This window comes from Trachypithecus francoisi, unplaced genomic scaffold (assembly GCF_009764315.1).
Source record: "Trachypithecus francoisi isolate TF-2019V2 unplaced genomic scaffold, Tfra_2.0 Lachesis_group7, whole genome shotgun sequence".
NCBI lineage: Eukaryota > Metazoa > Chordata > Mammalia > Primates > Cercopithecidae > Trachypithecus > Trachypithecus francoisi.
This window is the reverse complement of record NW_022681472.1, coordinates 87,321,122-87,344,941: the sequence shown is the minus strand read 5'-3', so window position 1 is coordinate 87,344,941 and position 23,820 is coordinate 87,321,122. Positions and strand designations below refer to the sequence as shown.

The 23,820-nt window shown below is 44.2% G+C and overlaps 1 protein-coding gene across 1 annotated transcript in view; it reads left to right on the top strand.

Moving 5' to 3' along the window:
• KCNQ3 (potassium voltage-gated channel subfamily Q member 3) overlaps positions 1 to 23,820 on the top strand; it is a 361,709-nt gene that overhangs the window by 279,925 nt on the left and 57,964 nt on the right. Inside the window, exons 2-4 of the mRNA XM_033202782.1 lie at positions 15,796 to 15,886; positions 17,592 to 17,718; positions 21,342 to 21,514. Coding sequence (XP_033058673.1) covers positions 15,796 to 15,886; positions 17,592 to 17,718; positions 21,342 to 21,514 — 391 coding nt within the window. The remainder of the gene's footprint in view (positions 1 to 15,795; positions 15,887 to 17,591; positions 17,719 to 21,341; positions 21,515 to 23,820) is intronic.

Here is a 23,820-nt window from a genome sequence, read left to right as displayed (position 1 = left end):
AAGGAAGCCTAGTTCTGTTCATCAAAACCATGGGAAAATGAACTGAAAGGCATTTCAGATCTTCAAACTCTAGGACTTTGAGGGCAAGATTTCCAGAGAGGTGCCTGTGTGCCTCTCTTTTCCAGAGAGGCTTCCAGAGAGGTGCCTCAGCATTTGCTATTCCCTGCCTTAGGTCTCTGCTCCCCAAATTCCAGCACAGCACCCCTCAGCCACCCCAGCCATGACCCAATTGGGTCAACAAGTTGTGGCTCAAAATGTGCAAACCATGAACTTTGGCAGTATTCACGAAGAAATACATGATAACAGTACCATGAAACACAAAGAAATACATGATATCATGCCATGAAACTTAAACGTGGTGCTAATTCTGCAGACACAAAGAATGCAAGAGCTATGGGGGCATAGGGACCTCCACCTAGATTTCAAGGGATATTGCAAATAGCTGGGGGCCCGGGCAGAGACTTGTCACAGGTGCAGAGTTACAGAGAGACCTCGCTAGGGCAGTGCCCACTGAAGTCATGAGAGTAGGCAGCCCCTGAGACCCCAGAACTATAGGACCACCCGCATGCAACTCTAGCAGGCATGAGGCTCTAACCTGTGAGTGCTGCTGGATGGATTGACTACAGCAAAGCCACAGGGACCATGGCCTGGAGGGTCCATCCTCTACTCCAATGTGTCCGGGAGGTGGCATATCGGGGAGAGATTATTCCGGAGTCTTATCTTAATGTTTAATGTCTGTGCTGTTGAGTTCTGGACTTCTTTGAGGCCTTTAACTTTTTTCTTCTTACCTGTTTTTTCTTTTCGGAATGGGAGTATGTATCTTGTGTTTGTCCCACCACTGTATTTTGGAAACAGAAAACTAGTTTGATTCCACAGACTCACAACTGGGGAGGTATTTGCCTCAGGAGGAACTGTGCCGTGAGCCTCACTCACCCATGACTGATTTAAATGAGACTCCAGACTTTGGATTTTTGAGTTGATACTGGAAAGAGTTAAAGACTTTGAGGGCCATTGGGATAGAATGAATGTAATTTCCATGTGAAAAGGACATGAATTTAGCCAGTAAAGGGTGCCACAATATGAAGTGAATGTGTCCCCCAAAGTTCTTGTTTTGGAGATGTAATTCCCAATGCAACAGTGTTGAGAAATGTGGGACCTTTACGAGGTGATGAGGTCAGGCGGGCTCTGCCTTCATAAATATGTTAATGCCATTATCTTAGGGGTGTGTGTTTGTTATTGCAAGTGTGGGTTTCTTATAAAAGTGAGTTTGGCCCCCTCTTGCTCTCTTGCTCACCTGCTCTCTAGCCATGTGGTGCCTTCTGCCATGTTATGACCTGACAAGAAGGCTCTCACCAAATGCTCACACCATGCTCGTGGGCTTCTTAGACAAAATTCTGTTGTTTATAAAATATCTCAGTCTGTGATATTCTGTTATAGCAACCGAAAAAGGATTAAGACACCCTATCCATAAACATGCACCTGGGGCAGCAACAGTGAGTTCAAACAAGGTTGTTGACTTAGTTAAAAACCACTAAGGAGAAGATGAGGCAGTCAGGAAGAAACTCATGATAACATATTTAAGTGAAACTTAAATAGATGTTTCCAGAGGCAGATTTATCACAGTACTAAAGAAGCTTAAACTGCAGGCCCTAAGCTAATTTTATTCATAATTTATATTAATTTCTTTAAAGAGGCTTCCATAAAACCTGTATATTCCCCTATTTTATTCCTCTAATCATTTTAAATGCTCCATTATCTAACTCAACAGGGAAGTTTTTAAGATTAGGTCCCCTATATTTAAGTTTTAAATTTTTTTCTGTACAGTATTAGATATGTAACATGTCCTCAGGTGGTGCTGTGTGAATTAAATTGCCCTTGTCTCACAGTTTAGATCAGGAGTTGGCAAACTTGTTCTTAATGAGTAAAGTAGTAAATATTATAAGCTTTATAGGCCAGACCATCTCTGTTGCGACTACTCAGGTCTTCTGCTCCATCACAGAAGCAACCATAGACAATAATTAAACAAATGCAGTGGCATAACAAAATTTTATTTACAAAAATGAGCAGAATGCCATAGTTTGCTAACACCTGGGTTAGGTGGTCAAAACCTACCTCTATCTTATACATTTGTGGATTTATAGATGGATAGGGATATGATATAGATATAAACATACACATGGACCTAGAAATAGATATAGATTTGTCTGTGTTATTTATAGATATGATTTTCTTTCCCCATTTCCAGAATATGGAAGTTTTTAAAGACAGTTTATTTTTGTTCCTACATGTATTAAGTCAATTTTGGAGTATTTTCTATGATTATACGATAAGAAGGAACAAGGTAAAAAAAACTAGCATTTGATAAGTGCCCACTGTGTACTAGAATTTTTAGGCACTTTTACACATTTATACTTTTTTCCTTTTTTTGGAGACGGAGTCTTACTCTGTCACTCAGGCTGGAGTGCAGTGACATGATCTCGGCTTACTCCAACCTCAGCTTCCCAGGTTCAAGTGATTCTCCTACCTCAGCCTCCCGAGTAGCTGAGATTACAGGTGCCTGCCACCACACCTAGCTAATTTTTGTATTTTTAGTAGAGACAGTGTTTCATCATATTGGCCAGGCTGGTGTCAAACTCCTGACCTCAGGTCATCTACCCACATAGGCCTCCCAAAGTGCTGGGATTACGGGCGTGAGCCACCACACCTCACCTACATTTACACTTTAAATGATACTCTTTTAATCCGTTTGATTATCCCACAAGGTAGATTTAGAGGAAACTTTTTATTCCACAGTTAATAGGAATCAGTAAAAACCTACTTAAGGGGAGCCTATTGAAAACGAGAACCAATACTTCATACCAAGAGGGAAGACAAAAATGCCATATTAGTACTTTGTCTTTAAAAAACTATTAAAACACAAAAATGTGTTTATTGTATCTCACACTTAACAAAAATTTAGGTTATAATTGCAACTGTGCTCTAATTTTTAGAATGAACAAAGACTTAATCAGGTATTAATTGAGGGATATGTTCTTAATGCCAAATTATATATTACAATATGACTTTACGTTTTATTTTCACAACATTCAGGGGTAGGATTGGATGAAGTTTTTAATTCTTTAAAGTATCAATTGATTTTTTTTTCTTGCAAGATGATCACCTGTCAATGGCCCTGCTGTATTTAAAACAGCTTTCCATCATCATTTCTATCAAGTTTGTGAAAGCCTGCATCTTTTGTAAACTTTGCCTTTTTGCTTTGCAAGTGGTTCGTGTTGTACTACTGAGTGGTGTATCTGATGGTGAGGCAGAGACTGACCTGCAAAGCCATGATGTGCTCAGGGCATAGGTTGCTGTGATATTGTCAAGGATGTTTGCTTAGAGACTTCATTAGGGTAGTGCCTTTCGTTATAAAGGTTTTTGCTGTCCTGTGCAATCTCTTAACTAAGAAGACTGAAATGAGAAATATTAAGATAACAGAGATACCTTAATTTTGTTTTTGTTTTGTTTTTGTTTTTGTTTTTTTGACATGAAGTCCAGTTTTGTCGCTCAAGCTGGAGTGCAGTGGCACGATCTCGGCTCACTGCAACCTCTGCCTCCTGGATCCAAGCTATTCTCCTGCCTCAGCCTCCCTAGTAGCTGGGATTACAGGCACCCACCACTGTGCCCAGCTAATTTTTGTATTTATGATAGAGATGAGGTTTCACTGTGTTGGCCAGGGTGGTCTCGAACTCCTGACCTCTTGATCCACCCACCTCAGCCTCCCAAAGTGCTGGGATTACAGGCATGAGCCACTGTGCTCGGCTGTTACTCCTGTTTTATAGATAGGAAATTGAGCTTTGGAAAAGTAAACCTGCCAAAGATCATCATGTTGCTAAGTGGTGAGCTAAGGTTCAGATCCTGACAAACTGGTATTAGTTATTTATTCCTGCCATAAAACTTAGCTGAACACAACACACATTTATTATCTCACACTTTCTGTGGATCAGGAGTCCAATCATAGCTTACCTGGGTCTACTGTTCAGAGTCCCTCACAAAGGCTACAGTTAGTGTTGGCCAGTGCTGGGGGCTCATCCGAAGGCTCAACTGAGGAAGGATTCTCTTCCAAGCTTTCTTTTGCAGTTGTTGACCAGGGGCCACATTTGGCTCTATACTACATGGGCTTCTCTAGCACAGCAGCTTCAAAGCCAGCAAGAGAGACAGTCTACTTGCAAGACAGAAGTTGAAATTGTTTGTAACCTGATCACAGAATTGACACCCTTTATTGTAGTCTATTGACTAGAAACAAGGCACAGGTCCCAGCCAACTTTAAGCAGAGGGAATTACCTAAGAATGTGATGAGCAGAAGGCAAAGATCACTGAGAACCATTTTAGGGTGTACTTGCCACAAATACACTCTGAAATATTTACTCTTTTCCTTTTTGGCACCAGCTTATGTGGGAAACATGACAGGTACTTGCAACATGAAGATGCCTAAGTGTAACCTCACATCACTCTGTAGTACCTATTACCCTGGCATGAAACTTTTGGATGTTTAATAAAATGCTTTGCTAGTGATGAGACCTCAGTCCACAAGAGAAGGCAAATACTTCAGTCCCTAGCATGCCTGATACATAGAAGGCATGCCACAAATGACAAATTAAATGTCACCAGATTGACCTTAGCATCCCAGGATGTATCAGAAATATGGTTTGTCCTGGAGAAAAAAGGGAAAACATCTGGAGATAGACTGTTTCTCTCTTCTTGCTTGGCCCAGATTCCCACTGTGCCTGCCCACTCAGTGTGGCCAGAGAATCATGTGGACTTGGAAGTTCCTAGCTAATGGCTTGTCTCTAGCCTACAGGGAGAAAGGGATGTGACTTGCCAGAGCTTGACTAGCATTGCTTTGATATGCAAGTGTCAAATGAGAACAGGGATAGAGAGAAGGTGTTGGAGGCAGTGTTAATGGGGCTGTTGTATATTTTAGCTGATGACAGTGTTAGTGTGGAGGAGGACATAGGCATGGAACAGAGCTGCTTGGCCTGGTGAAGGCTGAGAACCCTATCCTAGGCAGAAGCCTCCACTGCAACCCCCACCCACCCAAATATGGCATGCGTAGAGCAGGTTGGATGAATCTGGGAATACTGACAAAAAGGACGTCTTCAGAAATAGACAAATGGTTACTCAGACTGGAATCGATGGGGCAAAGGACAGTGTGTGAGGGACCTGAGACATCATCTTGCTAGGGGTTCTACAAATTTTTAGTTGATTTGCTCATTATACATAAAGGAATCCCAGGTCTCATAAAATGGCAAAAAAAAAAAAAAAATTCCATGGACCATGGTGGGACACAGTTATTGGCCTGACCATCTAAACTAAAATTCACTCTTGCAATAGCTAACACATATCAGCCCTGTGTGCTGTGCCAAGCACAGCACTATGTAGTCTGTGAGCATTTATTTTCACAACATCCCTGAATTAGGAGCTATTTTCATCCCTATTTACGGATGAGGAAACAATCCCTTAGGTGCTAAGTGGCAAAGCTGAGGTCTGAACTCAAGTCTATTTACCTTCGAAAGCCTTTCCAGACCCTCCCACCAGGGTTATTGGCTGAAAGGCTGAACCCATGATAACAGACCTGACAGGCCTTGGGGACCATCTGCTTTAATTCCTTCATTTCACAGATGTAGGCACTGAAATCTGAGGAGAGGAAAGAACTTCTCCAGGCTCCTACAGTGAGTAAAAAGATCTGAGATGTGTAGTTTCTTCAGTCAATCCTTTGGGTTGGGCACTGTGATCCCAAGAGGAAAATTGTAGCATCTCTGCTTCTCCAGATTGGCCTACAAGAGAACACAGCAGCACGGGTGCAAGCACAATGTGATATGCTCTGTTCATCATTGAATGCCCAGGGTCTAGAATGGTAAGTGCATGTCAAGGAATGGGTGGATTCTGTGAGGAGATAAGAATACAATCCTACGGGAATGCACAAAAGGATTTTTCTAATGTTGACTGGTGAACAAGAGAGGATGAACAATTAGCTCCTAGGGGACAATGGACTGTCTGTTCCTAACTCTTGGAATACAATGAATGGTCAGTAAATATTTCATTGAATAAATGAATTAATAGAGGAGGTGACATTTGAGCTGAGCCTTAAAGAGTAGAAAGGAGGAGTCATTTGGATGAGGGAGAGGAAACATGATGGAGAAGAACCGAATTTTGAAAGGCCTGCCACATTTTGATGAAATTGTAAGTTTGATGTGACTGGAGGGAGAAAGAATGAAGAAGTAAGCTTAGGAAAGAAAAGTGATATATTTTGGAGATCTATTAGGTGCATATTAGGTATGCACATGTTTATAATTGTAATGTCTTCTTAATGGATTGACCCTTTCATTGATAGATAATGTCCTCTTTTGTATCTTGTAACAATTTTTGTCTTCAAGCCCATTTTAAAGTCTAATATTACTATAGCCACCCCAGCTCTATTTTGGCTCCTATTTGCGAGGAAAAGCATTTTCTATCTTTTCACTGTCAATCTATTTGTGCTTTGGATCTAAAGTGAATCTCTCATAGACAGCATATAGTTGAATCATGCTATTTATCCTCTTTCATGACATGATCTGATTTGGAAGAAGCTGGTTTACCTTTCTAAAGAGTTGGAACTTTACCCTGTAATGGATATGAGGAGTCCACAGCTGTATTTAGACAGGGATTTGGCATAATAAGTATCCTCGCTTAGAAAAATGGTACTGGAAGGCATGTACAAATGAGTACATGGTGAAGGGCACAATCTTCCAGTATCCTCTCCTGTGCTCTCTTCTCCTCACCGACAGCTCTTGCTGCCTCTTTCCAGCTCAGAGGGCTAAGTAGCACTGAAGGCCCCATAAGGGGCCATTGCCTGGCTCAGCTGTGTCAATTTGTTGACCCTGAAATGCAGCCTCACAACACGGGTGTTTATTTGCCTCCCGTGCTCTTCTATTAAATAATTGTGAGTTTTGCAACTTTTAAGATAGTATTAAGAGATGGAATCATTTTAAATGACTTCAAAATTATTCCTTGCACTTTTTTATGTGTTGTATAAAATTCTGACATTTGACAGTATGGTTTAGAGTGCCTAACACTTCATAGGCAAATAAGCACAAGACATATTTGGAGAGAGAAAAAGTATAAATGTTAAATGAAGAAAAATAGTGGTCAACTCTCGAAAGAGAAGGTGAACACATCGGTTTTGTTTTCATTCCCTGAATGACCCTGGTTATTCAGCCTTCTGCCCTGATGTTGGTGGGGTTTGGCAGAAGGGGACAGGTTGTAATCAGGTAAAAGAATAGCACAAATGTCCATAAAGATGCACTCGTTGATTTACCAGAGATAAAGTAGGAAATGGCACAGTGGAGGATGCAGCAGGCTGAGAGTTAGGAGACCAGAATCCTCTTTCTAGCTCTGCAGGGAGCTATTTTGTAGCCATAAGCAAATCACTCAGAACTCTGATGTAGAAATTTCCTTTCTGTTAGATGAAAGAGTAATAGGTCCTTCTTAAGGTTTCCTGAAATTTCCAGCTAATCAAATTTTTGGAGGAGCTTGGCATGAGTCAAATCAGGAAGAGGAAGATTTAGCAAAACGATTTTAGCTCTGTCTTATGTTTTCATGTCTGGGTTCCAAGGAAATGGCAAATGGTTGGTCTTTCCCTGTCCCTGTGACAGACATCACGAATCAGTAATGGCATTTCCCCCAGTTAACTTGGCTGCAATCTGGATTCTTTTCAACATGCATTCATGGCAGCCTTAACCAATCCATCCTAGTGGGTTTTCAAGATAAAAATGATTTGTCAACCCAGTTCTTAGTGGGTGGAACAGTTCTCGTTAGGAGATAACCCAAACATCGTTTTTGGGGCTGACTCATAGCAAATAAAGAAACCCATGGTGCACAGTGGGTGCTTTACATCTGAGGCTTTTCAATTGAGGGTCAGTGGGATCCTCATGCAGTCTGAGGTCTGTCACTGCCTTTTAAGGTTATGTCTCCTGCTTCAGATCAAAGATCAGTAATGGTTGCCAAGGGTTAGGACAGGTGCAGCTAACTATGATGTAGTAATGCCTCTCTTTTAGACAATTCAATTCTGCCTTCATCTAGCTAGGAAAAATGTTTCTACACATCGCTATTCAATGGCAGACAGACAAGGATTCTAAGAAAGGGAGTCTAGTGCTACCTTCTAGGACATTTTGAGGGCTGCAGATGCTCTGAAAGCTGTCCATGAACAGCTGTAATTAGTGCAGGAGCCAGCAGGGGTTTCTGGGAGCTATCTGGAATGTTACTAGTATTTTTTCTGCCAAATCTCAGACTCCAGAGGAAGAGAAGGGAAGACATTGACTTATCCCAGCTGAACTGAGAGCAGCAGGCCAGGCTGCTTTCCCTGCTCTCTCTCTGGCTCTGACCACACCTCATTCTCTGCAGATTCTCTTCCAAGGCCCCACTGGTCTCAGCACAGTATCTGACTCTTCACTCCCTTTGTGTCCCTCCTGCCTGAGCTTGGAGGCTCAGTTCCCCATCTGTAAAATGGGGATACAAATAAAATGATAATCTCCTTCCTCACAGTGTTGCTCTCAGGAGTAAAAGAGAAAATGATGCATGAAAAAATTCCTGCATCAATGTTTTCACCGTGTTTGTCTCACTGTGAATGAAGCCTGTGAGGGGATGTTTGGCTGGAAACCTTGCCTCTTACTTCCAGCAGGCTCAGCTTTGGAGCCTATAAATGGATGCCAGATACGAGTGAGAAGAGGCAGCAGGGATTTCCTGGTACCACTGTGGTCATCCCTCACATCTGCATCTGCAAAAGCCCTCCTTGCCTGCTGCCTGACAGAGGTTAGGTATCCAGTGGGCTTGGACAGCACGCACTAGTTCCTGTCCTGAGGCCCCTGCATTTGACACTTTAGAGCCACCTGCAGCTACAAAGCAGGCTTCCTTGTGTCAGTTCCCTTTTGCCCTCCCCAACCGGGGCTTGGATGGAAGATGGCCAAGGGTGAGGAAAGAATACTGAGGGTGGAAGCATGGAGGCGATGGAAACTGATTTAAGGGCATATTCGTGACTGTTGACCTTGACTGGCATCGTTTGCAAAGACAGCCTGGATGCTTCAGACAGAAGACTGCTATTGGCTCTCACCAAGACTCCTGGCCACAAACCCTTGCTCACTCCTGCAGGGTGTAGAAGGGAGACAGAAGTGGTGGGCAAGGCACAGAGGAAGGAGGAACAAGAGAGGAGAGGAGCAGTGGAGGAAAGGATGCAGGAGAAGGAGAGGAAAATGACTCAGGAATGTCAGGGCAGTAAGAGAAGAGCAGAGGAAAGGAAACAGTCAAGACTATAGAGAAAGACCAGGTGCTGTGGCTCACGCCTGTAATCCCAGCACTTTCCAAAGCCCAGTTGGTGGATCACTCGTGGTCAGGAGTTCGAGACCAGCCTGACCAAAATGGTGAAACCTCGGCTTTATTAAAAATACAAAAAAATTAGCTGGGTGTGGTGGTACATGCCTGTAATCCCAGCTCTTTGGTAGACTGAGGCAGAAGAATCGCTTGAACCCGGAAGGCAGAGGTTGCAGTGAGCAGAGATTGCGCCACTGCACTCCAGCCTGGGTGACAAAGCGAGATTCCGTCTCAAAAACAAAAAACAAAACAAAACAAAACAACAACAGCAGCAGCAAAGACCACCAGACTATAGAGAAAGAAACTGAAGTGACAGGACAGAAGAAAAGGAAGAACAGGAATAATTGGTGAGAGTGGAGAGACAGGAAACCAAAACAGGAAGAGAAGCAGAAAACCAGGAGGAAAGCAGCTGGGGGCGGCTCTCACGTCAAGACCCCCAGGAGCATCTCTAGCCCCACGTTCAGCGCCACATCGTTGTCCATCAGTGGGACTGATAATGTGGTCTCCTTCTGAAATCAAGTTCATATGTTAAGGGTAAATTGAAATATGTAACAAACTAAGGAGTGCTTCCTCTTCTCAGGTTAAGGAGGGTTTCCTTGATGCTTTTAGCTGTATAGATTAATGATTGTTCTCCTGTCTTAGAAAGAGGGTTCCTGAAGTTGCCGGTGAGGCGTGAGAAGCGAGAGGCTACGTCTGGCCTCTGCTGCCCCCTCCTGGCCAGAGCGTGGCTCCGCAGGCTCCCTGCGGATGGGAACTCAGCTGAAAATGCATTTTGGTGGTTGGCGAAGGAGGAATTATCCCTTCTCCTTGCTCTAAAATCAGACTACGAGAGCTGAAAGAGAGTTAGATATTCAGCCCCGACCTTTCCCCTAAGCCTTAAGTTTAGATTTCCATCAGCTGGATGGAGATTTCCACTTGGACCTCAAGTGCAGCAGGACCGCAAGTAGCTTCTTATCTTCAGGGTGCTGCTAGCCCCACTGCACAGCTTCTTGATGTCTGCGAACAGCACATTGTCCTCCTTCTTCCCACCCCAAGACCTTCCGAGTGCTCCTCTTGCTCAATCTTTATATCCCATTAGTCACGACTCCTGCCAAGACCGCAGAAGGATGCTCTCTCATGGGTCCCTTGTCATCTCTCCAGCGCACCCTCCTCCTCTCTGGTCAGCTCATATACACACACATATATGTGTATATATATACACACACATATATGTGTATATATATACACATACATATACACACACATACCCATCTTTCTACATATATCTATCTGTATGTATATCCATCCATATATTCCATATATATATATAGAGAGAGAGAGATACATACATATGTATGTGTGTGGATAGATAGGTAGATAGATCTTCTAGGCTGGGCACAGAAGCTCATGTCTCTGATGCCCATGCTTTAAGAAGCTAAAGAAGGAGGATCTTTTGAGTCTAGACTTTCAAGACCAGCCTGGGAAGCATAAGGAAACCCCATCTCTATAAAAACAAAATTAACCATGGGTGGTGGTGCACACCTGTCCCAGCTACTTGGGAGGCTGAGATGGGAGGATCACTTGAGCCTAGGAGTTAGAGGTTGCAGTGAGCTATGATCACGCCACTGCCTTCCCACCTGGGTGACAGAGTGCAACCATGTATCTTTAAAAAAATTATCGACTGCAGAATAAAGCTCAAACTATTCATTTGATCTACAAAATCTTTCATATCATGCTCCCAGCCTGTCTCTCCAAGTTCACCTTATGTCCCTTGCCTTTAATTTCAACAACCAAGGCCATTACTAATTGCTGAAATTATTTGTATTCATTCTCTAAACATATATTGGTTCTTAATAAGTGTCAGGTTTGAGCTATTCACTGAGATACAGAGAGGAGCAAGACATAGTCTCTGCCCTCCGGGAGCAGAGTCTAACAGAGCAAATGCACACATGCAGCCCAGACCTCCTTTGGGTTACCCTGCTGTATAAAAGTGAGATGCACTGTGTGCAGATTCCCATTCCACATGGTATTCGTTTTCTATTGCTGCATAAAAAATTGCCTCTAACTTAGTGGCTTACAACAACACATTATTTTTTAATCTCAGGTTCATGAAGAGTCTGGGCATGGCTTAACTGGGTCTTCTGCTGAGCTTCTCATGAAGTAGCAGTCATGGAGTTGACTGGGGTGTGTTCTTCTCTGGAGCTTGTGAGAGGACTCCCCAGTATCCCATGATTGTTGATCCTTGCAGTTCCAGAACAGGTCCCACTTTCATGCTGGTCATCAGCCAGGGGATGCTCTCAAGTCCAAGAACCCCACAGTTCCTTGCCATATAGCTCTCACTGGCCTTTCAAAACAGCAGCTCACATCAAGAGCAGCAGGAGAATCTCTAGCCCCAGAGTCTCATATAATGTAACATAATCACAGGCATGACTATCCAGTTGCCTTTGCCATATTTTTTTTAAAAAGTACACAAAGTAGTGACATCCTATCTCTTTTGGCATATTCTATTGTTAGAAGCAAGTCACAGGTTCTTCTTGCACTCAGAAAAGACAGTTATGCAACTGCCTGACTCATCGGAGATTACTTTAGGGCATGCCCACCATACACACAACTTGAATCTTTCACGATAGATAGATAGATAGATAGATAGATGTCTCCGAAGTACAGGGAGCTGTGCAAAATCTCAGAGTCCAGCTAAGGACTCCTTTTCCTGCCAAATTAATTCAGCTGTGGGACACCAACCTGTCTTCTTTCCCCATGCACTTATCCAGCCATGGGTTCCAGCACCAGGATTGATGCCAACTAAAAACAAACTCATTTACGAGGCTGTGGTTGATGACTTGCATTGTTGGACCAAGAACTTAAAATTTTAAACAATCTTGTTCTTAAAAATCCTTCAATGTGTGACTAGACCACATCCTCTTCTCTCTCTCTCTTTTTTTTTTTTTTTTTTTTTGTCATTTTTGGCCCTCAGCACCGATCTCCATCTCTAATTTTTGGATAATTTTTTTTTTCGAGATGGAGTTTTTGCTCTTATTGCCCAGGCTGGAGTGCAGTGGCACGATCTCAGCTCAACACAACCTCTGCCTCCCAGGTTCAAGCGATTCTCCTGCCTCAGCCACCTGAGTAGCTGGGATATGGGCATGCACCACCACACCTGGCTAATTTTGCATTTTTAGTAGAGATGGGGTTTCTCCATGGTGGTTAGGCTGGTCTCGAACTCCCAACCTCAGGCAATCCATCTGCTTCAGCCTCCCAAAGTACTGGGATTACAGGCATGAGCCACCGTGCCCAGCCGTTTTTGGTTCATTTGTATTGCTAAGTGGTTTAGCAGTCTCGTGTTTTTAGGGTTGCAACTTTTACCTCAATCGGATCAATAAAGTATTTCCCCAGGCAAAGGCAGTTCCTTTCCTTAAAGGAGTCTGTTTTCAGGTGTTGAGACAGTATGTTTTATTTAGCACATGATGTACTCAGTTAGTTACATGATGATAGCAGCTTGTGGTCCATGCTGGAGTAGAAATGAATCAGGGTGCTCTGGGATCCCAGGGATGAGATCACACAAGGGAGCCTGTAGAGAGCTGCTGGGGTCTGGGAAGGCTCTAGAGGCAAGGCATGACTGGCGCTGCCAAGACATTAGCAGGTTAATGATGGGGATATGGCAAAAGTGGGCAGGGAAGAGGACTACCAAGACAGAAGGCACAAAGGCACATGGGCTCAGATAATTTGAGGAAGTTCTGTCATTCCTATGACCAGTCTGGGTGTGGGGAAGCAGCGGGAGATGACAAGGCTGTGAGGAGGGCAAGGCGAGATCACAAAAGACCCACATCCCTTGTTAAGAAAAATCAAACCTGGTTCTTTGTCCATGAACTCTTGTACCTCCTGCACACGTACATGTTGTTCATGAGGCCTAGGGGTCCAGACTCCAGGTCAACACATAAAATGGGGAATGTCCTGGATAAACTTGGACATATGGTCAACTGCAGCATAGCTTTGAATTTCCTTCCGACCTCTTGGTTACAGCCCCTCCAGGATGCTCCCAAAGCATGTGAACACTTGGGTTCAACCACATTGAACCTTGAACACTTGAACCTCAACCACATTCTGCAGTAATTATTTGTCTTGTTTTCCACATTGAATTAAGGAGTGCTTGCATAATGAGGAATAGGTTTTATTCATGTTTGTATCCTTAAAACCAGTACTATGTCTGAGACAAAAGAGGCACCAAATAAATTGGTATTAAATTGCACTAAAATGATGGTTAAGTCTTACTGAAGGCTAACTTTTCCAGGCATCTGACATGGATTACATCATTGAATAATGGAGGATATGGACGTTTAATTGGATTCATTTTACACAGAAGGAAACCATGATTCAGAAATGTTTTGTATCTTGTCTAAGAACACACAGGTCATAATAAGAAAGAAAATAATTGTAAGCAAGGTCTTCTCTACAGAGCCTATGAATGAATAAAATAAGGTCTTGAGTGAATCATAATGTGGACTTGCAGAATCTTCTGAGAGTGATTAAGTTCCCTGCCTTCTGACTGGCCAATGATGAGCATGTTTCTATGAGAGCACCATGATCCTCAACAATTGACTTAACAATATCCCACATCAATTATTTCCTGAAGTCCTCAGAATCATGGTATGGTGAGCTCTAGGCAGATTCATTATTCTCATTCCCCAATGACTGGGATCTACCAAGTCAATGAGCTGCTCAAAATCACATAAAAGGCACCAGAGCTTCCTTTTAAGCCCATGTCTTTGGACTCCAAGCTTTGTGGTGGTCATTTTACTGACAACATAGTTACCCTGATGGTACTGATTCTTTGTGATGAATTTCTTCATCTCTAAAATGGGAATGGCCATATCTAACTTTGCAGGTTGTAGTAACAGTTACTGATGTTGTCACCATCATCAGTACCACCATCAGCAACATCATCACCACCACCACCACCACTGTCATCACAACCATCACCATCACTACCACCATCATCACCACCACCACCACCTCCACCATCATCATCATCAACTGTGAAGATTTGGGGCTTAGGGGAGGCAGATATCAAACATGGGTCAAAGTCGAATTTCACATAAAATGGCCAAACACAAGGAGTTGGGGATCTTGTTTGGGTTCCTGGGCATGATTGGAGACACAAAGATTCAGGTCTGAAGATCAGCAGGTTTATTTATCAGAAAATATGATCAGGATCACAAAGGGTCAGAGGCAGAACTTGGTCCCAGCCAAGGTCAGAAGGAGACATTTCCATCCTCCTTACATCATGGTCCTTATGGTCACACCATGAGACAACTTTCTGTGTATCTGGACTGTGAGCTCATGAGGACAGATCCAGCTAATTCATCATTGAATTCCAGCTCTGTATGCTCAGTGTCTGCCATTTAAATATTGAATGAATGAATGAACAAAAGTCAAAAAAGCATGGGTAGAACCTAAGTAGAGCAGAAAACCAGAGTGCCTGGAGTAGGAGGGCTTAGAGTATGTAGTACCAGGCTTCACCCATAAACCCTAGCTTGTAAATTCCCTATTGGACACCCAGGGAACCTGGTACTGACAACTAAGCCAAAGACTATCCACCAAGAGGGAGAACCATTTTCCTTGGTGAAACAATGAAACATGTACTCTCTCTCTCTCTCTATCTCTCTCTCTCTCTCTCTCACACACACGCACACACACACACACACACACACACACACGCACCTCTCACAGAGTTTATAAAGATAACAATCTTAAAGAATTGTAGTTCGCTCCTGCCTGAGCCTGGGCATGAACCAGGTGACCTCTCCGTGAATTTTAAAGAACCAGCCTTCTGAATCCTTCAGTGTAGCAGTTCCTCTTCTTTCTAGCATTTCAAAAACAATTCCAAAGATCCCGAACTGAAAGAGATTCTTTCCTTTTGTATCAATTGACTGTAAAAATGAACAATATTGATACTTGGTGACAGAAGCCTTTGCTGAATTTTTCAATCTTTGGAATAAATTTGTGTTTTCTTCATTCTAAGAAAACATTTTCGTATATTTTTAAATCAGTCCTATGTGTGTAGAACACATTATAAATTAATTCATATTCTTATTGACTTGTGAAAATTTGTCTTGACTTTTGGAATTTCAGCAATGTCCTCCAGTTTGGAACCAGATGATCTAGTTTAAATTATAACTAGCTGATTCTACTAACAGGCTGGTTAAGTAAAAGTATGTACATTGGTCAACTTCTGTCACCTTGTTTTGTCTAACTGGGATGATTGTTTCTGCCTGCCTTGCAGGTTTGTCATGAAGATTGAATGGGATAACATATAAAGCACATGTCAATGTCCAGCGGAAGTTGCAGCTTCATCCTGGAAGACACCTTTCCCCGTGTTAGCCTCAAAGCAAGCATGACTCAAAGGTTTCTTAGTCTTTCTTTCTTCCCCTCTAGGTTCCTGATTGTCCTTGGGTGCTTGATTCTGGCTGTCTTGACCACATTCAAGGAGTATGAGACTGTCTCAGGAGACTGGCTTCTGTTACTGGTAAGATTGCATTCTGAGGTAAATGCTTCTGGTTGGGCTTCCACAGTGATGAAAAGGAGGTTGCCCTTGGGTACACTCCTCCCTGACTGGTTGCAGCTTCCAGTCAAGTCCAGGCCCAAGGAAAAGCAAAGTCTCCCTTTAGGCACTCCTCCATGGGCACATGTGGAGTGAAGAATGGCATTCTGGTAAAGATTTGCTATTCCACATTAGTGAGAATGGGACATAAAGTCAAAGCAAAAACCAGTGCATGGTATTAAATTATAAAATACAGCTTCCCAATCCTCTAAAAGTTCACACAAAGGCATGTTTCATTCTAAAACCTGTCTCTGCTTTTTCTTCCTGGTATCCCACAATCTAAACTCCAAGGATCTCTCATTCTCTTCAAGGCCAGGTGCAGAATTCCATTTATACCTAAAACCTCTAAATCTCCCCTCCTGGGGCCTCCATTTGTTTTCACTCTCTGTCCTCCATCAAGTGGTGTGATGGAAACAGAGTAGGGTTAGAATTCTTGGGCAAGTCAGCTAATGTACCCCTGACTCTGTTTGCTCAAGTCCTTGCCCAAAATATATAAGGTCAGGTGAGCAGCAAATGCAGACATAGGCTGGGCCCAGCCTCAGTGCCTTGTTGAAAGGAGGCTCTAGCAAGGGTTTGCTGCTTCTGTAGCCACAGGACAGCACTGGTCAACTGGCCCCTTGAATGACCACACCCTTGCATGACTAGGAGTCAGCCCTGCCTCTTCAGGGCAATGCCGACTGCATGGGGTGAGGCTCCATCCTGCACACAGGGCAGTCGTGTGGCCCCTAGTTAGAGCTTTTAAAATAGTGGAGACTTCTTCTCACACTGGGCAAGCCGTCAAGGCACCAGAGTTAGCACTTCCTTCTGAGAGCAGGGGTTTGCAACGGCATAACCCAGAGCTGAGACCTCAGTGTGGAATTCCTTGGAAAGCACCCAACTCCAGGAACTAGGCTCCAAGGATTGTTGTCAAGCAGCAATGCCTTAGGGGGCCCAGGGAGGTCACAAAAGAGAGAGAAGCAGAGGTGTTGGTGTCTGATTATCAAGGGAGTTGCAGAAGGAAAAGGAGACCCTGTGTCCTGGAGAGTGCTTAAGCTCCTGGGCGCTGCTGCCTAGCTACTTGAGCCTGAGATCCCTTCTTCTCCACTTCATAGCCTTGAAAAACTTGTTTAACTACTCTGTGCCCTGGTTTCTCAAAATGTAAGATGAGAATAATATTATCAAACACTTTGGGGGCTGTCTGGCCCAGGGGCCAGGCTTAATAACCATTAGCCACAATTAGCAACACCAGGGTACAGGCACTGGGTGGAATCAATAGATTGTGTTCGCTGATATCTCTCTTTTCAACCCGACTGCACTTCTTGGGGGCTTTTCATTCATTAAAGGGACTTTTAAAATGATCTATTGGAAGAAAAACGTAGAAAAAAGAACAAGCAATCACTGTGCCAGGTTTAGCAGCATTAAGGACAGTTAGCACATCACAATGAAGACGGGAGGCCTCCAAACTGAATGGCGGTGATGGACCTGTTCTCCCCAGTCACCTTCCCCGCCCCCATCACCAGCCATCCATGCCAACCAGACAACCAGCAACAACACAGAAATGGAGTTCTTCAGAACTTCCGAATAGAAATCACCAGCTCCCGACAAGTGGGTCCTGGTTAATCAGTGCCTCTCCATATGCTCTTCCATGCAGGAGACATTTGCTATTTTCATCTTTGGAGCTGAGTTTGCTTTGAGGATCTGGGCTGCTGGATGTTGCTGCCGATACAAAGGCTGGCGGGGCCGACTGAAGTTTGCCAGGAAGCCCCTGTGCATGTTGGGTAAGTCCTGACCCTGAGCCTCCCAGCCTCCTCAGTTCTCTTCTTTTGGGGCATTGTTTCTCTGAGAAAAGTTTAAGCAGCTATTCTGGGAAATCACGCGGCACTGTGGAGGCCTGCCCAGCCCCTGACACTGCCTGGATGAGAAGGGACAGTGTCAACCTTCCGGGTCCTCAAATTCCTCCTTCTGTGACTGGTCCTCATAAGGACTGCACAGGGCAAGGATTCTTAATTGGCGGTAGAGGGTGTCACTCTTGGCAACTGGGTTATGGAGCAGCAAGCAGGTTGCAGTCCCTGGACTAATAGCACCCCCAGTCACTGTGACAATCAAAGTTCTCCACAGATTTCCAGACGGGTTGGGATGGAAACTGTAGGCGTGACACCATGACTGGCTGAGAATCTACTTCTACAGCATCACGTTATGTCCATTGTACAGAAATAGAAACAGAGGATCACAGAACTGAGTCATTTTTCAGTCATGCAGGAAAGAGCGGATTCTGTCCTAACACCCAGGTGTGGTCTTGCTTCTTAATCCAATGGTTGCTTTGAGAGGTGTCACTGGAATCCTTCCATATGTGTGCAGGCAGTTTGATAGTAGAGAAGGTGGAAGCTCTCACCAGCCTACTGCTTCAGTGTGAACTAAAGTCCGTGGATTCACGGGACAAAATCTCCTTGAGTGATGGGTAGGAGTCTTGGAGCTTCAAATCCATGGGAAGGTTGGAATTACAGGATCATAGTGTCAGGGCTGAAAGGACCTCCAAAGGCATTTAGTCCAACTTACCATCGTGTCTGATGCTCCAGTCCCCAGCAGCAGCTGTTAAGTGGTCATCTGGGCTCTGCTTGCGTGACCCTAGTCACAAGGTACTCACTACTTATCTGGGCATTTATCTTATTTTAACTCCTCTGACACTCTTCAAGTATTTGAGTCTAGACATTTTATTCCTCCTCTCCACTCCAGAAGAGTCTTCTTTTACCAAGGAACAATGTTATCAGTGGCTTCAACTTACCTTACATCATGCATTCTCAGCATCGTACTCCCTCTCCTCTGAGCATGCTACTCATTCTTCACTTTACTTTTGAAAAGTCATTCCCAGGACTGAACACAGTCGTTCGGGGATGGACAGCCAGTTCAGAGAAGAGCTGGACCATATCCTTTGTCCCAGGTGCCAGGCTTCTCTCCATGCAGCCTGGAGTTGCATTGTCTTGCCTACTCCCAGCTGAAATCTCTGCCCTATTCCCATCTACTGCTAAGGTTGGACTTATGAGGTTTGGGGGTTTTTCTCAGCATTTTGAATATATGGGAGGTATGTGAGTGAGTGAGTGAGTGTGTGTGTGTGTGCAATGTTGGAGGACTTTTTTGATGTTTTTTTGTATTTCTTCTCTCTTCCTTTGCCCTCTTTCAGTATCTAATCCCCACTTTTCTTTCTTTCCTCTCTCCTTTTCCTCCTTCCAAGTTTTTTGCAAGTGCAATACAATTAAGCAGACTTATTTTTCTTCTTTGGCGTGACTGATCCAAGGCTGACCAGAAGTTCTGAGTGTGTGGGTGGTAGCTTAATGATGGACTGTGCCCGCATTCAAAGGGACTCCTTCCCAGTTTGAGAACATCCCAACAGATGGAGCCCAGACCCCTGCAGGACAGGTGCATCCCCCATGGGGCAATATCCACTATTTTAAGATCAGTTGTGGTCACAGAGCTTCAGGTACCCCTCCACCCTCCCTGGGGAGATGAGGCCGGGCCTCAGTATCACACAGTCCTTGCTTAGTGTTGCCATGTTTTCCAGTGTACTCACATCCACTTCTTCCATAATGTGGCCCTATGGGAAATGTTGTCTTTCTCTGTTTTAGAGAAGAGTATGGTTATCACGCCCATGAACATGATGGCCTTCATACTCGAGGCAGTCTCAGACCCTGCCATTTTGAGTAAAAATGGTTCAGAAATGCCTCGTGGAGCGTCTTAGACTATAGTGTTTACTACACATCTTGGCGCTCTTTTGTTTTCTCTACAAGCGTTATAGATGGATAGTTTTGCACAGATAATCTGAGAAGCCTGGCAAATAATGCAGATGTATCAGTATCCAGAGGTTTGACCTCTAGGTTTTTCCAAAGGTCAGGTGCACCTGGAGGACACTTTAACAAGGTAGGAAAGACATCAGCTTTTTGGCAAATGTGACTTGATATGAGTTGAGGAGGTTATTCCAAGCTGAGAGACCAGAACACACAAAGATATGGAGATATGTGCTCAATGAACTACAAAGGCTTCTAGCAGATTCCCAGGAGCCAGATCACAGAGGGCTTTGCAGAGCTTGGACTTTTCCCAGTGGACAAATACTTCTTTAAGTGTATTTCCTGGAACCCTTGGAGCCCTTGCAAAAAATAGTTCTGTGGTCAAAATATTTTGGGAAAGACTATACTTCACTTGTATAATTGAGAACCACAGTGTATATCTGCAGATTAAAGACTCTGCGAAGCCCTACAAACCCCATAAATATGTACAATTATTATGTTTCTATTTAAAAAAGTAATGATATTGAAAATAAATAACACTAATAATTTTTTAAAACCAACTTAATGGAGTTTTTCTCCAAATTTACTTGGCCATGTGGTCCTTTTTACTTGGTAACTCTCTGCAGGAAAGTAGGGTGATAATTGATATGGGAATTGACTACAACAAGGAAATAGAAAAGAGAGCAGTTCCTCCCTCTTCCATACTAGATGATTTGATGTCAAGAGCCTACTTAACCATCTCAAGTGTCTCATCCCCTTGTTCCATCTCTGAAATGTCTGTAGTGGACATTTTCATGCCATCTCCTGTTACCAGCATCCCACGTCATGGGTGAGCCTATCTTCTTTCTACAATCTACCCCAAGGCCTTCTCTCAAGCTTAGGGAGATCACTGGGCCAGTTTAGCTCAGATGTGTGGGGGCGTTGCCAATGCTATGGATGACCCTCAAGCAGCAGGAGGCAAGAAACAGGTGTCCCAGCCTTCCGCTTTTCAGATGGATAGTCCTGGAAAATCTGTCTGCAGCTCAAAGGACTCAACAGTGACCTTGATAACACCCCCTTACATTGTGTGTGTGTGTTTTGTTTGTTTGTTTGCTTGTTTACATTCTGTCTCTCTTTCTGCCATGACTTCTGCTTCCTAAGATCATCTTCCAATAAGTTACTTGAACCCAAGTTCCTACCTCAGGTGATACTTTTAGGAGAAACACATATGGAAACAGTGTCTGAGTGTCAGGCTTCATCTCCATAGACTGAGCAGTTGCAGATCTCCTCTGGGGGCCCCAGAGTGAATCTCAAAGACCACACTGTGGGGGGCCTTGGTGAATTGCTGCTCTGCAGCCAGCATTAAGGTGTGGTAGGCCTATTTCCAATCCCAACCCAACTACTTCTGGCCAGGTGGCCTTGGAAAGGCACTCAGGCTCAGAGCTTCAGCTTCCTCATCAGTGACGAGGGAATAATCTCACTTACCATGGGTGGTTGGTGGCAAGATTCAACAGCAGCGCTCAGATTGTCCTACTGCTTGGCGCATGCTGATCTGCCAGCAAACAGCACCTATGATGATGCCAGTGCTTTCGCTTGACCTTCCTTTCCCTCTTCCCTCCCACTCTGTCTGTCCTCTCTCCCAGACATCTTTGTGTTGATTGCCTCTGTGCCAGTGGTTGCTGTGGGAAACCAAGGCAATGTTCTGGCCACCTCCCTGCGAAGCCTGCGCTTCCTGCAGATCCTGCGCATGCTGCGGATGGACCGGAGAGGTGGCACCTGGAAGCTTCTGGGCTCGGCCATCTGTGCCCACAGCAAAGTAAGTGTGATGGAGAAGCTACAAGACCACATGGGCTTCCCACCCACCTGTGCCCTTCCATGGCATCCCTTCCTTTACAGTGTCCCCAGAAGGCAGTCATTCTGCCACCCTTGATGATAACGACAAAGAGCAAGAGGAGGAGGAGGAACAGGAAGCGACTGGGCTGGGGTGGGGAGATAAGCAGATGTGGTGCAGGGAGCAGGAACAGGTGGAGCTGAGCTTAGGTATGGGCTCCACCATATGCAAATGACTTTGGCCAAGTTGCTCAGCCCTCTTTGGCCCTCAGTTTTCTCACTTTTAAAATAGGGATGATAATGCCTATTCCTTGAGAGGATGGAATGAGCTCATTCAAGGCCACATGCAGTGGGAGAAAAAGGCTTGGGAATCACACAGGCTGCTTTGAATCTGAACTCTGCCTCTGTGATGTTGAGAATTTTTTGTGCCTCGGTTTCTGCATTTATAAAGTTAGAATAATAATGCACTGACCTCATAGGGTTAGGTGAAGATGAAATGAATTGATATGTGAAGAGCACTTGGAAGGTACCCAGCTCATAGAGATTGTCCAGTTGTAAGCATTATATAAAGCCCAAAGCACAGTGCCTAAAACTTAGTGCTTGACAAGGACTAGCTCACCTCATGAATCAGGCACTGTTGCCACCCCATTACAATGATAAGGAAGAAAACACGAAAGAGGAAGTACCTGCTCAAGGTCACGCAGTGGGATATAAACCATAGCAGTCCACTTCTAGGGTCTGTGTCCAGTGGTTTCCTGCTGGCTATGGTGGTGCTCACCTCTCCCAAGTAGATCAGAATCCAGGAGGGGTGGAACTCAGTCCATTCCTTTTCCAGAGCCCCATGTGGTTGAGCAGGTATGGAACCCAAGCAGCCAGAATCCAGTTCATCTGGATTCATGGTACTGCCTGTGTTTCTTTCCTATTCTTAGCCCAGGTCTTTGGTAGCACTTTGTTTTAATCTAGCTGCTTTAACTGGATTCTGGAGGAATGAAGAAAAACCCCTATGTCTCAGCTCAGGCAGAAAAAAAATCCCGAGAGGGGAAATCAGAAGGCGAAATCCCTGGGATGCATGTTCTTTGGGGGTACAAAGCCAAGCTTAACTTGCTTCCCAAGAGAGCATCTTTTTGCACCCACCATGGCAGGCATAATAGATGCTGTTGTTGTCTCACCTAAGTCCCTTTTAATAGGAGCCCTGTGACCATTTCCTCAATGATGACATGCAAATGTGTCACTAACACCAAAATCCCTTTCTCGGGTTCTGTTTCTGGGGAGCCAGACCTGAGGCAGTGAGCCCTGGGCAATTTGACATTAAGGAGCGTAGAGTTTTCCTTATGCATGTTAACGTGACCATGCCACCTGTAGCTGGACACCTCCAAAACATACCCACACAACCCCTGGTTCTTCTGTCTCAAGGATGCACCTAGATAACGTTGAAGGGGTAGTGGTTTCCTATGAGATCGCATCTCAGAGTAGAATATGAGCTTGAGAGTCAGACAGCAACTTGGCTCAAAATTCAGCTCTGCCACCTTCCAGCCAGAAAGCTTAAAGATGTCATTCTATTTTTATGAGCTTCCTCAGTGGTAAAAATGTGAATCCTCCTGGGTGCTCATGTGAGAAAAGGTGCACTGAAATGCCTGGTAAGTCATAGGTGCTCATTAACAGTAATGTTTGTTATTCTGAATACGCTGTTCCTCACATACCGTACATATAAGTATGGACATAAAATGCAGTGAAAGGATAAAATACCTGGGAATCTTTCAGCTTAGAATGCAATTTCTTGCCATCTGTGTTTTATTTTTCATCTGTGCTGCTTCTGGCTGCAGAATCATTGAGGTCAGAGCATCCTTTACAGGCCCTTTTCTTCCTCCTGACCTTCTATTTTATCTTTTATCAAATGACACGTTAATAAAACCCCTATGGGTTCAGCCATTACCCGTATCCATGGAGCTGAGTTGATTCACAGTTCTGGTCAACACTGGTGCTAAAAATTGCTGGTTTAGGCCCTTGTGCTGTGTTCCTCCAGATTTTAATAGATCCCCAGTGCCTGCTGGCTTTTGCCATGTAATTACCAGAGACCATTGGAAGTTTGTGATGCCATTCCTCAGTAAATATGGTCTTGCACTGCAGCCAGACCCCAGTGAGGCAGATACTCTTTCCCAGGAGTGGGAAAAGGCTCTGGAGCAGAGTTTTCTGCATACAAACTTAGATTTACAGGCTCTTGTTAGACTCCAAAGTACATGTTGTGAGTCCTTCTGAAAGCCTGTGCTACCAGAGCTGGGAGGAAGCTCTTCC